Raw genomic sequence first — 18,084 nt, 5'->3', positions numbered from 1 at the left:
GTTTAAAATCACATGCAGCCACCACCTCTGCAACTCTACATGACACACACAACTGATGCCCATGATTTAATTTGCCCAAGGCAGCTTCTGCCCACCTGGTACACTTCAAATATTTTGGGCTACGACTCCCAACTGCCCCAGGCAGCACAGCTGCAGTGTAAAGGATCACCAGGACTTTATGTCGACACTTGCTTCTCAAACATATGTAGCAATCATGAAGAAGTATGCTGCTTGATGGATAAATAATGTTTTGCTTGTCCACTGAATAATCACAACCAGCCGATGCATTGAGGACCACAGATAAAAGGCGCCAGGCCAGAGGGCATAAGGTGTAGGCAGGTTTTGGCCTTGGCAATTCTTCTTTCAGAAATGAAGCACCACTCGTGTTTATCACATCCTGATGCTGAAACTTCACATTATTAACTTACAGGTACTTCACTGCTTCCAACTATGTAAATATCCAGAGTCTGTAGGAAAAGCAAACCTAACCTGAAGACCAGATGAACCCAGGTACATTATCTTTATCCTTAAGTACACAAGTGGAAGCTGACTTAGCTTACATTTAAACAGGAAGATGTGATTAGTCTTTAATATTTTAAGTGTTTGTTTAACTTTTGTTTCCCAGTTCATTACCTCAGCTTTAGAGCTACTGAAATGCAATTAACTGAACAGGCTAAGAAGGGGTGGGAAGAACTAATTGCTGGCCAAGATATGGGCTTGAAGACAATAAGTGATTGAGCAATTCAACAGAACCTGTTGGGTGTGATTTAATTACATGAGAAATTTTTTTGGGTGTTGCACTTAGAGAAATTAAATAAGAATGACTTTAAGGTGGGTTTAAAAGGCAGCCATATTTAGATGCAAGCAAAAAATACATTTCCTGGCACAGGTCCTTGGCCATCCACAAAACATGTTGTTCAATGCAACTCACGGCCGTCTCACATTAAGTAGATGAGATATGGCTTACTGCCTGTGTGGGACAATAAAATTGCTCTTTTTGAAAGACCATTAGTGGGCAACCACCCTAAACTATTTTTAAAAGCATTTAACTGATTCTCTAATGCTCCTTATTATGGCTGAGGGCATGACCCACTTGGAATAACATCCAAGGCTATTCTCTCTTCAGTTCTAAAGCCAGACTTTCCTGGGAGGGGAAGGGAATAGAGAGGGTCCAAAGGAAGCCCAGTGTTTCAGAGATCATGTATTGTAAGTTAACTGATATGGGCCACTTGCTGGGGGCTCTGCCCTATCCACGCTCCCTTTTGTTTTCAGGTATGTGTCATGTTCACTCAAAAGATTATATGGCCAAAAGAGGACTATAGGTTCCCCATCTCTGGTTTAGATTGGAAGCTCCTTGGGGAAATATTCATTGACAAAGTAGAAGGGGAGGAAATGACTGGATGTTGTGGCACACTGTATGCACAGCACTCCACAAAAATTCAGAAATAAAACAGAGAACGACAGAGAATTCCTAATGCTCTGGTTCTCATTTTGTTTTGCTGGGTGCATGATGTTTTTACCTTGGATGCACCTGGCAGTATCATTTAAAAAACCAAAACCACTTCGCTTTTTACAAGGAACTGTGTCAATCACTCACGTTGTGCTTCCTAATACCCCATTTGGAAGTTTCTCATACCCCTATCAAGCATTTAATAGCTAGATTGCATTTCTTGAAACATCAGTAGTGTATAAATGTGTCTATTCATATAAAGTTATAGCCACATATTTTGGGATTAGAAAATCTCCCTAACTTGATTCACCACCAGGCAAAGAGACAGAAAGAAGTTATAGTCTGGGAGAAGCTGGGAAGCACATTGCTTGCCCTGAGTAGGTTGACTAGCTACTGTATTAGAAAAGTTAAGTCTGGTTATAAAGAGAAAGCATTTCTACCACCAGAGGGTAGTACAAGAGTGAGGAAAAAAGAAGAAAAATGTGATTTCATTGGAAGTTCTGGAACTTGAGAATTTTGAATAAAAGACTAACTTGCTGGGTGGCTTTCCCCTGTGTTGCTGTCTATAAATGTGTGGCTCTGGAAAAAATATGAAAAAATATCCACCAAAGCAGGGGGAACGTGTACTAAAGACTTTTGTGCATCTTCCATAGAAGTCAGGTGGGACATTTAAATCTTATGCATCTATGTCTATTCAGAAGTAAGCCCCATGGAGTTTGATGGAAGTGTGCATAAGACTGCAGCTTTTGCTCCAAGAAGAGTGATTCTGGAGGTTTCAATGGAATGAGAAATGGTAAATCATAGGTCACCATAAGATTCTTGAAGAAGGAATATGTCCACTTGTATTCTGCAAAGCCTCATGCATACTAATGGCCCTGTAATGTAGTAGCTATGTAAAGAAACAATAGAAAGAATGACAAAAGAGCAAGCTAAAATTACTGGGTGATATCCAAGGTTAGTCATAGTAGACCCACTAAAAGGAGTAGACTTAAGTAATGAACTCTACTCAGAGTGTGACTTACGGTAGTTTGTTTTTAACCACTGTCCTAGAACCAAGTAATGCCCAGAGAGATAAGGATGAAAAGATAACTTTTTTAAAGTTATGTAATTCCTTCTGTCCAATGAAACAAACCATGCTAATAAATGTGTTCTCTGTGAAATCTGATACGGTCTCCATAATATGGAAAACACACAAATGTGCAATTGTCACTTTCTAGTGCCTAGAGGAATGCTTCTAATTTCCTTTCTATTTAATTTATTACCTGTGGCCAACCACAGAGCTCGATCCAACTTCCTAGGTTTCTGCTTCCAGTTTCTGTGACCCACTGAGTTTGGATCACCAAGTGGGCAGAGTAAACACAGCAGAGCTTGCCTTTTGAAATCCGACTGCTTTGTCACAGAAATGTATTCTTTACTGCTTTGGTTCTCAGTGAAAAGTGCCTAAGACTATGGTTCCTCCAAACAAAGCTTCAGGACTATAAGACCTTCACAGGTATTTAAAGGAAATGAAGACAACCTAAAACTGTGTGGTTGCAGTGGTGGGGAGAGTGGAGATCTTATTTCTTTAGTAGTAGCCAAAACATTTCAGGTGGCATGTTGTTTCAAGGTAGGGGTGCTCCTTGGATCTCCCAGGACCAGGTCACCCACTTTTCAGAAAACTGGGAACAAGGATGAAGAGAACAGGGAATCAGATTGCTTAGTAATGAACTGTGCTTAATTTATAAGTGTCAGAGGTCAGTCCTGACTGGGGTTGGCTTTTCAGTCCTGCTCCACATGAGGGCTGCCTATGATGACTTAAGCAACAAAGACATTTTGATTTATTCATACTGCACTTTTTAAAAAAGAGCAAACAGTGCACGCCAGTTATCTGCATGCTTACCTTGTAAGGTAGGTCACAATTATTATTTTATAACTTGCAGATGAAGGGCTGTGGCTGAGACATAGTGGTTTGCCCAGCACCATTAAGGGTATTTTCCATTGTTTGGCATACCTAACAACAACCGCCCTGCCCACCCCAATAAGTGTTCCTAAACTCTGAGAAATTAAGAAGAGACCTGATGTATAAGGCCAAAGGCTGTTCTCAGTGTCCAACCAGATATAGATGGGAAGGCAAATGCAGAGCATAGGATCTCTGCACAGTCACAACCCTCGCATTCCTATGTATGCTTACTTGAAATGGAAACACAGCGCACTGAACATAATGGCACATGCTTCCCACTGCATATGCTCAGATGCCTTATTCTCCAGCCCTAGCAGTGTAGTTTCTGCTAGGTAGTAGTGTAGTAGGGTATGGGCATAGCCAGGATTTTTGTTGGGGGGCGGAGAGGACTCTTGGGGGGGGCAGTATCAACGCAATTGGTCAGTTAAGTATTTCTATTGTTTTACTTGATGGGGGGCAACTGCCTCCCTGCGCCCTCTCGGCCATGCCCACGGAACTGGGTAAAAATGTGCAACCCCTCACACAGGAAGTCCCCCCCCATCTTTCTGGTGGTGAAAGTAGTCTGGCCAATTAAACCTGGTTGGCAAAATGAGTTACATGGTTCTCATGGGGATCCAGGCTGTACACGCCTGTGCTTCTGGAAAAAAATAAATCAAAGCCCTAGACAGGATCCAGTAAAAAGCTGGAAGTTTATTCTTTGGTGGAAAGTAAATACCTGTATAAATAAATAAATTCTCTAATAATTATAATTCCTCAGATTTCAGGCCTGACTCCTATCTCAAATAGCTGTGATACCATTTTTGGGAAGGGGAATAATTTACCTCAGCCTTGACGATACAGCGGGTTCGTGCTAGTGTTTAAGAGGAGAAATGAAAGAGCCAGAAAGCCTGGCTGCTGTGTGAGGCGTCACGGCGGAAAAAGAAAGGCGCTTTGCTTATGCTCAGAGGCACTCTTTCCCCCTCGGCCGTGAGTGAGCCTGGTGCATGGAGCCCAAGCTTCGCGAGGTATCCTGCTGCAGCTAGCACGACGTTGAAGAGGACGCCCTGCGCGGAAGGCTCCGCTCTGCCCGCCCCTCCCTCCTTCCAAAACTTTCGCCCGACCTTCCCTGCCAAAGTTCCGAAGTTTGGTGACGTCAGCGGCGCGGCCGCCAATCCGCGCCGAAGGTGTTATTTTGGGGAGGGGAGGGGGCGGCTCCTCCGGCTCCGGCGCCCGCCTGCTTCGCCTTGCCCAGTCCATGGAGAGGCGGCCGGCTGCGAGCGCCCCTGGATCGCTCCCAGCTCCGGAGGCTCTGATCCCGGGACCTGGGCGCTGCTGCTGCTGCTGCTGCCGCGGTCTCCAGGGGACAGGCTGGGCTTCCCGCCAGGCGCTTCCGAGTGCGCTCCTGGGCTGCTGAGCTCCGTCGCTCCTTCTCCAGCAACCGGTTACCTGGACTGCGAGGCAGAGCAGGATCGGGCAGGTTGTGGCTTAAGCAGCGGACCGGCCCCCTCTCTTCCACCCGCCCGCCCGTTTTGATCCTGCGCGCTTTCCGCCTGGGCTTGAAAGGCAACGCGACGATCCGTCCGGGGACTCGGAAAGAGATGCCTCCCGCACCGCCGGGCTTCCCTCGGCTGCTCTGAGATCGCTGCGTGGCGCCCTCGAGGGCTGCTGGTTGGGATCCGAGGCGCTTTTTTGGTGGGGTTCTCTTTTTCTCCCTCCTCGCCCCTTCCCCACTTTTGCCCGGAGGAGAAGGCGAGCATGCTGGGCGCCGGGAGAACGAGCTGGGGGCGCCTTGGGCTGCTCCTCTTGGGGATGTGGAGCATCGCGCTGTGGCAGCGGACCGAAGGATGCCCGAGTAAATGTACCTGCTCCGGATCCAATGTGGATTGCCACGGACTGGGACTCCGAGCGGTGCCCCGAGGCATTCCCAGGAATGCGGAGAGACTGTGAGTACCAGCCGGAGGAGGGGGAGGCTGCTTTGCCCGCCAGGTTGCCGAGAAGGAGACTGCTCCTGCCGGGCGTAGATTAGACACAGCTGTTAAAATAAGATAGCCTAAGATAGAAACGGGGAGAGTGGTGCTTTCGCCGGGTTGGACCGCTGGCCACTGGCAGCTTAAGGGCACTGGAGTTCCTGGGGATTGTGAGCCACGGGGAGGTGCCGGGCTGCTCCTCTTAACTTCCTGGCAAGCAACAGAGCTCAAAGCACTCCAGGAAGAGAGAGCCTTATAAAGAGCCTTTGTGGGTTTCTTTTCTAATTGCATAGCAGCTTAGCCATTGTGTGTAAATGCTCAGGAAGGAAAAGAGGGAGTGTGTGGTGGGAGAACCACATGCAACAAGTATGCTTGGCATTTTTCCACATGATGCTCACTGGAATGTCTCACCAGACTTTGCGCTGGCTTACTGACATTTGCACATCCACACTGCATTCGCTCAAGGTGCATCTGCTTGGTTGCAATTGGAGGGGGCATCTGACTGCCATAGTCAATATGTAGGATCCTTTAAGCCTAGGCTGGTTTGTGGTTGCCTGCAAGACTAACCCAAACAGTCTGTGACTAGTTCAGCCTCTGCTTGTTTCTACAGCTGGTTTTCCACGCGCATTACATAACTGTGTGTGTATATGTGTGTGTGCCTAGTGGATTTGGGGACAGATGGGCCCAAAAGATATTCAAATAAAGAAATCCAAACATAAATGGGATGTGTTAAGTGACTGGAACCTTACCTTTCCCGTGTCTTGATAGATTCACTAGAGCAGTTCAGGAAATAGTAATCTCATCCCTGATCTAATGCGTGATTAATTTTCATTTAGCATTTAGTAGGATTATGAAACCAGCCATATAGCCACAAATGAAAAGGCCCAGATATTCCTCAGAAGTGAAAGAGCCTTATGGCACCTTAAAGACTTAACAGAGTCATTGTGGCACAAACTTTCATGACACTACATTGGATGCCCAACATGTTATATCCTCTGTTGGCTAAGGATGCGTACAAGAACCCATTCCTATTACACATGGGTACAGTTTTTTAAATGGAAACAGTGAGGCTTAAGAATCATAAAATGCAGGGAGTAGGTCTTTAACACTTGTGTTTACAAAATGGATAAACTGTGTGTGTGTGTTCATCATTCATAATCTCTCTATATATAATCTATGTATCTATCTATGCATATGAAATCTGCCAACACAACACTTCATGCATCAAATGAAGTAGGCACTAGTCTATGCCACAGTGTTTCTTGAAGGTGTCGAAAACTGTATTTCTGCTATGGCAGACTAACACAGATTTTTTTATATATTCCTAGTTACTTCTCTATATTACTTTCCAAATACTTAAATGCCTAGTTGCTTTCATTTGTGCACCCCATTGCACTCTTTGTCTCAAGTAATTTAATGTCACTAAAACTTTAATCTAAAGTTCTTGGAATTTTTTAAAGAAACATAGGCCATTGGTTCATTATAGCAAAATTCCATAGGGTCAGTAATAAGCCCTCAAGTATTTAAATACCATCTTTAGGACCAGCTAATGCTCATGCTTGCATGGTGAATATCGGGCCTAATGAAGGCACTGCTTTGCTGACCCTGTGAAATCCTTACAAATAAGTTCCATTGTGAATTAAGTGGATTTAGGTACAAGTACATGTGTTCAGTATTGAGGTGTCAGTTATGCAGCTAGAAGCGTGCAGAGCTGAACACTTCAGATCACCTTTGTACAGTTTCACTATCTGGAGCCAGTAATAAATGAACTGAAGTATGGCTTAAATATGTCTTCTTCACATGGCTAGTGACTGAGATTCTAAAAGCTTAAATTTGATTTATGAACATCTTCAAAGGAAAAAGGCTAGCAGACGGATCTCAACACAACCTTGCATTTGAAGTTCTATAATAATTTCGCTCTACCCTTACGAAAAAAGAAAACATAACATTGAAAATGAGTGTCAAAATTTTTCTTTTGGAGCTGAATCCTTTTGCTTCCAGATGTTGAGCTTCAATCAACAGTGACATTTGATAGGGCCAAAAAACATTTGAAAATATGGTGTACAGTATACTGAAAATTATGACCCCACACTGTTATGATCTTAGTAATGTTGTCATCTTAGTATTCACACCATGTTTACACTTTGAAATATGAGTCTGAATAAAGCTTCAGAACTACAATTTATCCCCCAATGTTGAATGTTTTAGAGAGCTTGCTAGTATGGACCTGTGGCCAGAATTAGGCACCTCTCATGCTTTCTGTGCACATGTGCAAAATTAATGGAGATGTACCTAGTTTTGTGCCAGGACAATACAGCTTTAGCCAAAGTCTTTTTTTCCTCTTGGACGCAGGTGTTCCAAGAGCTCCCTAATCCAATTGCAAACTATTCCCCTTCTTGGTGAGAAAAATCCTGACTACATCTAGGTACATATAAGATTAAATACCTACTTCCCTGGTTCTCCCTGCATCCTGCTTCTTTTCCCATCAGTCGGTTAGGAGAGGCACCACTATCACAAGCTGGTACTTTGGAGAAAGTTCCACATTGGTATGACAGGTATTGCTTGTGTCCCTTGGGGATAACAGGTCTGGAAAAGCAAGAATTTTTAGTCCGTAGCGAAAACTTGATGCATTTGTGGAACAATGTTGTGAATCAAAATGTAGGAATTGATGTAGCAGAGTCGTATTTAGTTCTGGATGCCTTTTAGTTGTGTGCTCTAAACCCTCTACTAGTTTGCCATTTTTAATATGCCAGAAGACATGGAATAGAAGCCTGCACACCAGCTGCTTAAATACTCCAGCTTGATTAAAGTAGTCGCAGTGCATTTCTATACATGTGTACTGAGAAGTAAGTTTTATTGTTTCCGGTGGAGCTTACTTCCAGGAAAGGGTTTATAACATTGCAACCTTAACTTTCTCTATCGGATTTGAGTCCAGGCAATGCAGTTCACGTACAAGGGGGAAAGCCCTGTTGCACTCAGTGGGACTTACTGCGGAGTAAGCATGACTAGGATTGGGCTGTAAATGTCTTAAGAGTAAAATAATACCCTCACATTTTAAATTATCTGTGCGCTCCTCGGTGTGCAAATAGTAAGAGCAATCAAGACTTTGCCAGAGTGAGATATGAGAAAAGCAAAACCTGATAAAGTTTCACGTCAGTGTATCATGTGAAAAGCTCCACATAAGCCAAGAAAGCAAAGAATTCACCAACAAAATGAGAATGACTTTTACTGCGAGGACTTAATATGAGCCAGCTTTTTGCCGTTCCTTTTGCTGTTAATACATATGAGCTTGTGTTTTGGAAATCACATTTAAACCCTCAAGTATCATTATGATTCTGTTTTTCCCAGGCTAAAGCAGAAATTATAAATATATTTCAGATTTAGACTTGTCTGAACTTAGTTAAGTGATATATATATATATGTGTGATTGCATCCAGACCTCTTAAACCTACAATTTAGCTTGCTGCTTATGGTCAAATAAATCCATTCTTTCTTAGAAATAAAACCTAAATTAGGTTCCATTCCTATGCATGCTTTACTTTGGAGTATGTCACATTGAACTCAGGTAGGACTTATTTTCCAAGTGAACATGGGCAGTCTCTTGACCACATGCAGATATGGGATGGAGGTTATTGGTGTAGGAAATTGTAGAGTGTTATTGGAAAGAACCCTGAGATTATGACCACAGTCAATCTAAAACAAATGTCACTGGGAAATAGCATAGTGTAGAGTAGTTAACATGGTGGCCTCCAAAAATTGTTGGATTACAACTCTCATCAGCCCTGATCATTGGTCATGCTGGCTGGACTTGATGGGAGTTGTAGTCTGACAACATTTGTAGTGTGCCATCTTGGCTACCCCTGGAAAAGTGTAAGGCCTTCATGCCTGATCATTTGACTTTGGGGTGAGGGGGCTGAACCTGAGTTGCAGTGTAAGTGTGTTGGGGGTGAATCAGTGAGCAGAACTAACTAATAGAGACAAACTTCATACTCTGGGAATCACTACTTTGTCAGAGCATTTAAAAAAGATGAAACAGACATTTAAGAAATAACTTGCACTGGCTGTCACATATATTGCAATGCAAACAGTTTTTGAGATTTAGCCCTTGGGTTTGTGTGCTTATGAAATCTGTACTTGCAGCAGAAGTCCTTTTCCTGATGTTTGTGCCACAAATGCAGAATTTGGGGAGCTTGAAATCAGATGTCACAGCTGAAACTGGTTTCTTTCAACCTTGTTTGTGATCACTGGTAAGCATTTAAAATGAATTTTGTGCCGAAAGTGTTGCTGACTGGGACAAGTCTTGGGCTGTTTCTCTACTTTGCCTTCCAACCAGGAGCAAGAAAAATGAACTGCTTGTTTTGTCATAATATCTGCAGCAATATATTAAGGAACTGCATTTGTTAGTGGCAATTAGATCCTCAAGAAATCCAGCCAAAGCCTTTTAATTCTCAGTTAGATAGTTCTGTAATGCACTAACTTGAAGTATAGCTCAGGAAGCTATATTACATAGAAATTGTTTATGAGTACTTCAGATTACTTTATTGAGTCTCCAGGTCCAACAGGGATGGGTAACCTGTGTCCCTCCAGATGTTGTAGGAACAAACACCCATCAGCTCCAGCCAGCATGGCCAATGGGTGATGGGACTTGGAGTCCAACAAAATCTGGAGGGCCACAGGTTCCTTATTCCTTGATCTAGTCTAAACTAGAATCACTAGAAACAGTTTTAAGTTCCTTCATAGTTATCCCAGAAAATTGTCCCTTCAGCAGAAGACTACAAAGCGTTACTAAGGTTAAAAGTTCTTTACTAATTTATGTGCAGTGTTACATTTATATTCCACCTTTCCTCCAAGAACCTCAAGGTGGCGCACATGTTTTCTTCCTCCCCATTTTGTCCTCACAACAACCCTGTGAGGGAGGTTAGGCTGAGAGACTGCGACTAGCCTAATGTTATCCAGTAACTTTCATGGCAGAGTAGGGATTTGAACCCTTGGCCCCCAGGGCCTAGTCCAGCATCCTAAACCACTGTGGGTAGGTTGCCACCTTGCAAATGGGACACCAGATGCGTACACATAGCTACCCCAGTGCCGAAGATGGTGGGGCTGCCATGGATCTTCTTTCCCTCCTCAGTTCACAGTCTCCTACCTTCCTCACCACATGTCTGGAGACTGAAGCAGCAGGTGAACAAGGGGCAGGCAACTGTACTGGGGAAATCTCAAGTAGGAAAATCCACAGAATTTGGATTTAAAGGTATGCACCCCATGTCTGGGTTGCAAGACTGACTCAGGGTGGTTTGTGGGAGTGGAACTCTGCTTGCTAAATGGAACATTCCCTTCCTGTCCTCTCTATGTGTCCCCTAACCCTCCACAGCAGATTTAGAGGGTCATGAAGAGAAAGGGGAGGTTCTGCTCCTTGAGAAGAAGCCCATTTTGCTTGTGCATGAACACAATTGGCTATAACCCAGAAGTGGAATAAAACTATTCCTTCTCTGCTCCTGGCTGGCTAGGGCTTGCTCCACCACCCAAACACCATTTTCTGCAGCCTAAATCATGTTGCTTCCCCTGCTACAGGATAGGGCTTTGGTGAGTTGCACGTTGGCAGACCTGCTTGGGAGAAAAGACACTGGGGTGTGTATGAAGCTTCGTGGCCAATCTTTAGCGCAGGTTTGACCTGGTGAAAGCTATTGATTTGCCAGTTGAAATATTTGCCCCCTGCACTGTCTGCCCCACACATGGGACATTCCACTAAGCAAGCTACAGCCTACTAATGCTTTTTCGGCTAGCTGGCACAATTGGATTTTTGAGAAAGTGCCCTGAGAGCTATTCACAAAACGGATGTGTTGGGGTGTGTGCCACATATCTAAGAGAGGACAACAAAATAGTGCTGAGATACCTCCCACCAGTCACCCTATTATGGGTGGGTGCTGCTATGCTATCTCACAGAGAGAAGCTCTTTGCACCTCTTCTCTGTTTAGAACAGATGGCATAGTGGGCTTCCAATACTAGCATACAATCTGTACTTGCGGACAAGTTTAAAGGGATGTGTACACTGCAGGAGAGGCTGAGCCAGATGGTGAGCAGGAAGAGAAAACAGTGAATCATGTATTGTGGATTTTTACTGAGACCTTTTGGGGATGCCATGGAGGGTGCTGGTGGGCACACTGGTGCCTGTGGGGACACCACTTGGCAAAGGTGAGACTGTTGATGTGCCTGTAAGTGGCATGTGGTTCTGTTTGATCAAAAGCTGCTAGCAATTGTTATAAAGCACAGTAACTGGCAGAGAGCAAGGATTTCTGCATTTTGCAATACACGGCCTACTTTAGGCTTGCCTCTCGGTGTCTCTTGCAATTCTCTCAGAGCTATGGTGATGTTAGCAATGTCACACATAAGCCTAAATAAACAATGCAGAAATTCCTTAGTGATACATCCTTCTAGCATCAGGAAGACTAAATACAGAGGACACAAATGGTGGTTAAAACAAAAAAATACTTACGATGATTCACATAGTAAACACACAAGAGTGCCTACCATCTGCATTGCAAGAACCCACAGAAAACTATTTTCTTCTTAAACCTCAAGAAAGGAAAAAGTCAGATGAAAAAGAATTTAGGTTAACTCTGTGTGTTTTTTAGCCGCTTCCTCCCCACCCCCAAGGATGTTCGCAAATACCTTTCACATGAGCAGGTTCTGCTGTTGCATAGTTAGAGCATGTATGGTCTTCATTTTCTTAGTTGGATTAAGATGTGCTGCTAAAAGCCATAATTCATTATGCACTTCCTGTTCACAGAGTGTGGGAACTTTAAAAAGCACCCCTATTAATGGGGACTTGCTTGCCCTAACAGTCCCTTAAAATAAGTTTAAACAGGTAGTACTGTCCATTAAAAATGTTAAGCTTTGTGAGAAGTGCAGCTTCTCTTAAGGAGGCGCGCACACACACACACACACACACACACACACACACACACACACACATAAAGGCTTGGATATATCTAATGCCAGTAGGATGTATCTGACTTTTAATCTTCCTGCGGAAATGTTGATGGGTCACTTTTAAAACAACACAGACGTGCTGCTCATAGCCCAGCTGTGGGTTCTTGGTAAAACTGAAACATGCCATCTTTAAAAAAATATTGTTTACTGTCTGCCCTTTGCTGGTGAAGAACAAATAGTCCTGTATCACAGACAGCTCTGTGAAGGCATTTTGCCAAGTTGCATGTGACCAAGAATTAATAATAACTCTTATGAGCCTTCTTTTGTCTGTCAAATTTAATTTGAGCAGGCAGTCGGCATCAGAGCTGACTTTCGCCACAGACGCATGCGCACGCACAGAGCCTCAAATGACCTGAGGATGCGCTGAGAGTTTAATTTTATATGCATCTCTTTTATCAACTTAAAATATGTGTCTTTGGTGCTCAAGGTGGCTACTCCGGGGTGTTCATTCGGTGCTTACATGCAGAAGTGAGACAAAGCGTGTTCTCCTTCATGGAGAGCACGTGTTGCGGTGGGGGCCGCCAGGACACTCCAAAGTTGGGGGCGGGCTAATTGATCGTTGGCCACTGATGCGATTGGGGCTTTCCTTGTTGTTGGGAAGAAGTTAATTTTGCCATTTATTGACTGACAGCCAGAAATAGTAAAACTCCTTGCACAAGGCTAGGGCTTCCTCTTTTCGCCCGTGCATTGGATTGCCCGTCCCTCCCTCCCTAGAATAGGGTTGTTCGCTTTGACCTTGCTATGCCTGTCATGGGGTCGTCTGCTTTGGAGTGGGAGCCTGGTAGGAATTTTGTCCATCTGGCTGATTGGCTGGGGCCATTTGGTTTTTGCCTACTGCGTAGCAAATCGTCACAACTTGTAAGGTTCACGATTAGGCATTGGTTTATGGTTTGATTGGTTGAGGGGCGTGGATTGGCTGTGCCTGCCCCTCTAATGCTGCTGCTGCAAGGGATTCTGTTAAAGGAATTGGGAGCTAACTATTGCTTGTCCACTCTGTCAAGGGGGCTCAGGCCATAGCAATGAGCTCCTGGTTGCATTTGGGGTGAGGGCAGGTTCCCTGCTCTGCGTAACCCCAAGTGTATTCCCCCATTCTGATTTTCGCATTGTGCCCCCATGGTGGGGGCAGATAGTCGCAACCAATGCCTACGCAACCACTCACAAATTTGTATTTTAATAAAGTTGTGGCCAAAATTATGCCAAAAATCTTAAACAAAAATTTCTGTGTGATGTGTGAGTTATTGGGGACCTCGACACGCAAAGTGGATACCTAAGAAAAAGTACAGTGGGTTCCTGTTTTTTGTGAGGCTCTCATTCTGTATGGGCTTCGTTTGTTCTCCCAGGGGAGCAGCATGGAATGAAATCTGCACTGATGGGACTGAATATGGATTGGTACCACATTTTCCTCCCCATTTCAGAACTAAGGTGTGGAAGGACAGCTTGTTCAAAGGGTTGATTTCAGTAAACATCTCCCTATTCTTTATGGCTTAAAGCGTCCTTTAATTATTCATTTCCTGATTGCAGTCCACAGTTGGTAATGGTCTCTCCCACCTCATGTGTTTTCCAGTGGCTCCTTCTCCTGGTTACCAACTCTTTAATTCATTTCCTGAACTGAGCTAAATAAAGGGCCACTACCTGGGAGAACCAGGAATTGATTCAAAACATCCCAAATGGAGAGATCTTTGTGGCCTGTAATCCTAAACACAATTTCTAAGTAGTAAGTCCTGAATAGAATTTACTTTTGATTAAATAGTATCTTGTCTGTGAGAAGAAGCACTGCAGGTTGTTGTGGGGAACAGAGTGTCATATTGTGGTCTGGGTGCCACGGTTTTAATTCGACTTTCAGCTGATTGCTGAAGACCATCACCTTAGAAACATGCAAGAGCCCTTGGACTGTTACGCAGCTGTGAATAAAATGTTTTAAGTGCAATATATAATGGGACACTTCAATGTATTTTTTTTAAAAAAGTCTTTTAAAAAGCATTTTCAGAGTGGTTTTTATATGTGTGTTGATTTCACCCTTGTGTGGAAAAAGTTCTAAAACAAAAGCTGGAGATGCAGCAGCCATAAGTAACCCCATAGTCCCCCACACCCCGATCAGGGAAACACAGCAAGGCCTGTATCTGTTACCAGTTGGAACAGGGGTAGGCAGCCTAAGGCCCGGGGGCCAGATGCCGGCCAATCGCCTTCTCAATCCGGCCCACGGATGGTCCAGAAATCAGCGTGTTTTTACATGAGTAGAATGTGTCATTTTATTTAAAATGCATCCCAGGGTTATTTGTGGGGCATAAGAATTTGATCATTCCCCCCCCTTCAAAATATAGTCCAGCCCACCACATGGTCTGAGGGAAGGTTGCTGACCCCTGAGTTGGAGGGTTCTTGTGCTCTGTTAGTCAGACAGACAGACAGACAAACAGTCTGACAGTCTCTCTCTCTCTCTCTCTCTCTCTCTCTCTCTCTCTCTCTCTCTCTCTCTCTCACTTTTCTAACATGTAGATGGGAGCTGCTTTCCTGTTCTGTTACCCCACACTGCTGATAATTATAATTTGTGTGTGAATACAAGAACTACAAGGGTGACCGAGTTGCCTGTGCCTTTGCCACTGTGGCTCTTGATTGGGTAGAAAGGGCATATGTTATTGTCCCCACCTATGTACTTCTGGTATTCATGGATCTCCTGCAGTAGTTTTTGTTGGTTTAGCTTAGTTTATTTAATAACTTGCTTTTTAAGTCCCAAGGGACTCTCCCAGTGTGACTTAGAATTGTTAAAACAACAAGAAAACAGTAAATAGTGATAAAACAATCCAGTGGCAAATCTGATTGGGATGGCATTTGATCTACTGGAGTTGCCCACGAAGATGGGGGGGGGGGAATTATCACTTAGTTGCCCTCCTATTGCAGACCTCTGTGGAAAATCCATTGTTCGGCTTGGGGAAACCCTCTAGAATAGTGTGAAAGGTGACGTGGGGGGTAGGGCTGTAGCAGGAAGAGGGGGACATAGAAAATCACCCCCTTCCTCTTTGCTTAGCAGCCAGGAACATAGGAAGCTGCCTTATACTGAGTCAGATCATTGGTCCACCTACCTCAGTATTGTCTACCCTGACTGGCAACAGCACCCCAGGCTTTTAGGGAGGGTTCTCTCCCAGCCCTTCCTGGAGATGCCAGGGATTGGACCTGGGACATTCTGCATGCAAGGCAGATGTTCGGCCACTGAGCTATGGCCCTTCCCTCCATTGGACACCGCCACTGGATCAAAATCTGCATGGAATTATGTAGTGGATTTCAACCAATAAATTAAGCCATTTGAGCAGCCAGAAATCCCAGTATAAAAACCAAATAAAATACCGAGGCTGCAATCCTATAGCAATTATTTGAGCATCATTCTGAAGGACTTACTTCTGACTAGACATGCAGAAGATAGGTTATACAATGTCTAAAAATAAGCTCCTCTCCTAGCACCCAAAAGAAATCAAAGTCAGTACCAGGAGAGATTTGCACTGTTGGTACACCACAATTGAAAAGGCCCTATTTATGGTCACCCCTCTTCTCTAAAAGTAAGGGCACCCAGAAAGTGGCCTCTGATCTTAATACATGTGCGAGAAGCCCATCCCTAAGGTACCCAGATTACACTATGGGAAATTGGCTGTCATTAAAGGGTGGGATTCAGCTAACAAGTTCCACCAGCGGAAGCCTATACAAGGACTTCTGCTAGTGCCATGGGGCTTCCCTCCTCTGCTTCGCTTACTACCCCACTGGGATACCGTACCTCCCAGAACAGTGCACCAGGGAGCAGTGTAGAAGAGTGGGCAGACCACTCCATTAGGCAAGCAGAAATGCTTACACTGATGGAGCAATCCTACGTTGAATTCATCCTGCAGCTTGGTGTGACCAAATGGGCCTCCCTCCCCTCCCCTCCATATTCCTCTCTGTCTTCTGCTTGGAAAGAAACCTGCAGCCGTAGCACCCTGCTGTAGACACTGCTCACACAAAGCAATGTGTTTCTTCAAGCGAAGTGTTTCTGAGATAATAAATTAATAATGATTTCACACTACAGGATTTGTGTGTGCTGCGTGTGCCTCTCCAAACAAGGATAATCTACTTGCTGAACACAGGTTCTGAGCATGTACAGTTTGAATAGTCGGGCTCAGGCATGCTGACCGTGAAGTTTTTATGAGGTTTGGAGTGTTGTGTTACATAAATGCTTAAATGCATTCTTGGATGGAATGAATAAAGTTCTCCTGACGTCGGGAACATTTTGTGTTTATAGCCTGATTTGTGGAGTTTAGTTAGCTCCAGTATCTCCCCCAAAATGGCTGGATCAGACCTTGGTGGTTGGTTGTTTTTTGCTGAAAAGTATTTATTAAGATTAACTCTCTACACTAGTTGGTTTCCAGGAGCACAGTAGAAGCAGTGGAGGAACGGAGCGAAACCAAGCAGCATAGACTCACACACGTTAATGTTCTCATTAAACCATAGTTTGTTTTTAACTGTTGTTTAATGAGGAATGCAAACGAGGCTACCTGGAAGCAAGAGGTGCCAATAATTGTGGGTTAGTCCAGCCCATCTCTCATTCTGAATATTCTCAGTTAGAACATGTTGAAATATGGGGAAATTTGAGCCTTGATTCCAAAAGTAGGCCCAGGATGTTTTGGTACTTGTAAGGCTTATGCTGTTATCTACTGCTCAGATTGCTTGAAATGTTATCAGTCTGAACACTCAAATGTGGAAGCAAGTCGGCAAGCAAATAAGTAAATGGATTCACTTCGCAAACTCTGTTGTAAACTGCAGGCCTTTTATCCTATCTATCCCAAAAGTGAGACAGCGGCATGTTTTACTGCTAGCTTGATTAAAAATTAAGTGTTATCACAGGCTGAGGTGCACGTAAAACACTTGTAGGTCTGCTCAGACCGCTCCTGACAGCCTCTGGTCTCCTAACAGCTTTTCAATTGAGAGTTGGTAAAATACTTGCATTTTGCCTAAGCAGTAGCCTTCAAGGGAAGCTGGGGGGGGCGGGCGGATATCTGCTGTAAATGGCCAATAACAAAACAAACAAACAAACAAAAAACAGTGAAATACTTGGTTTGCATTTCATCAGTATAAGCAAGAATCTAGTTGTCTAGTGGCTTGATAACAATTTTAAAACATGGCAAATATATTAGTTAATCATATGGATGCAATCAGTCCTATAGGTATTGCATCTTAATGCAGCTAATGTTTTCTGCACCAGTGCAACAGATATACAGGTGCTTAAGGTGTTATAAGGGCTCTGTTCACCACAAAAGTTCAATTACTACAGCAGCATGTACATGGTACTATTATTATTATTGTATCCCACCTGTTCTCCCAGGAGCATGGTTCTGCTCCCCACCCCATTTTTATCTCCACAACAACCATGTGAGTAGGTTAGGCTGAAAGCTAGACTTCATTCAGATGCTCGTATCTCAGTTGATTAATCCAAGATATGCACCATATATTTGAATTTCTCCTTCCTTCCTCTCTTCTTTTCATGCTTCAGCTGAAGAATTTCAGGGTTAATTAACCATAGTTTTGTCTGATGTCTAAACTGGGAATACCAGGATTAGAACAAAGGGTGTTTCCAGACGGGTGTTTATTGTGGTGTTGGTTCTCCTCATGCATGTAAGGTTGTGTGTGTGTGTGTGTGTGTGTGTGTGTGTGTGTGTGTGTGAAGTCCACATGATGTCATTGACATCAAAATGCCAGTCCATATTTCCCTCCCATTTAATCTTGATTTACCTTTTCCGGGGGAA

General features: G+C 44.0%; 1 protein-coding gene and 2 long non-coding RNA genes across 4 annotated transcripts in view; 2 read left to right on the top strand and 1 right to left on the bottom strand.

Moving 5' to 3' along the window:
* The window catches only part of LOC309363139, a 36,985-nt gene extending 36,102 nt beyond the window's left edge, over positions 1-883 (top strand). The window contains exon 5 of the long non-coding RNA XR_014165265.1: positions 431-883. This is a non-coding gene — a long non-coding RNA (uncharacterized lncRNA). The remainder of the gene's footprint in view (positions 1-430) is intronic.
* LOC309363150 overlaps positions 1-18,084 on the bottom strand; it is a 413,995-nt gene that overhangs the window by 26,153 nt on the left and 369,758 nt on the right. The window lies entirely within an intron of this gene.
* SLIT3 (slit guidance ligand 3) overlaps positions 4,630-18,084 on the top strand; it is a 396,000-nt gene continuing 382,545 nt past the window's right edge. The window contains exon 1 of one of the 2 annotated variants that reach the window (XM_081899114.1): positions 4,630-5,311. In XM_081899114.1, coding sequence (XP_081755240.1) covers positions 5,124-5,311 — 188 coding nt within the window. In that variant the 5' untranslated portion in view covers positions 4,630-5,123. The remainder of the gene's footprint in view (positions 5,312-18,084) is intronic. The other variant, XM_081899113.1, reaches the window with a different exon arrangement.

The sequence above is a fragment of the Podarcis melisellensis genome (assembly GCF_964234715.1).
Source record: "Podarcis melisellensis genome assembly, chromosome: 2".
NCBI classification, from domain to species: domain Eukaryota; kingdom Metazoa; phylum Chordata; class Lepidosauria; order Squamata; family Lacertidae; genus Podarcis; species Podarcis melisellensis.
Note: the sequence above shows the minus strand (reverse complement) of the source record. Positions and strands in the feature narration are given on the sequence as shown.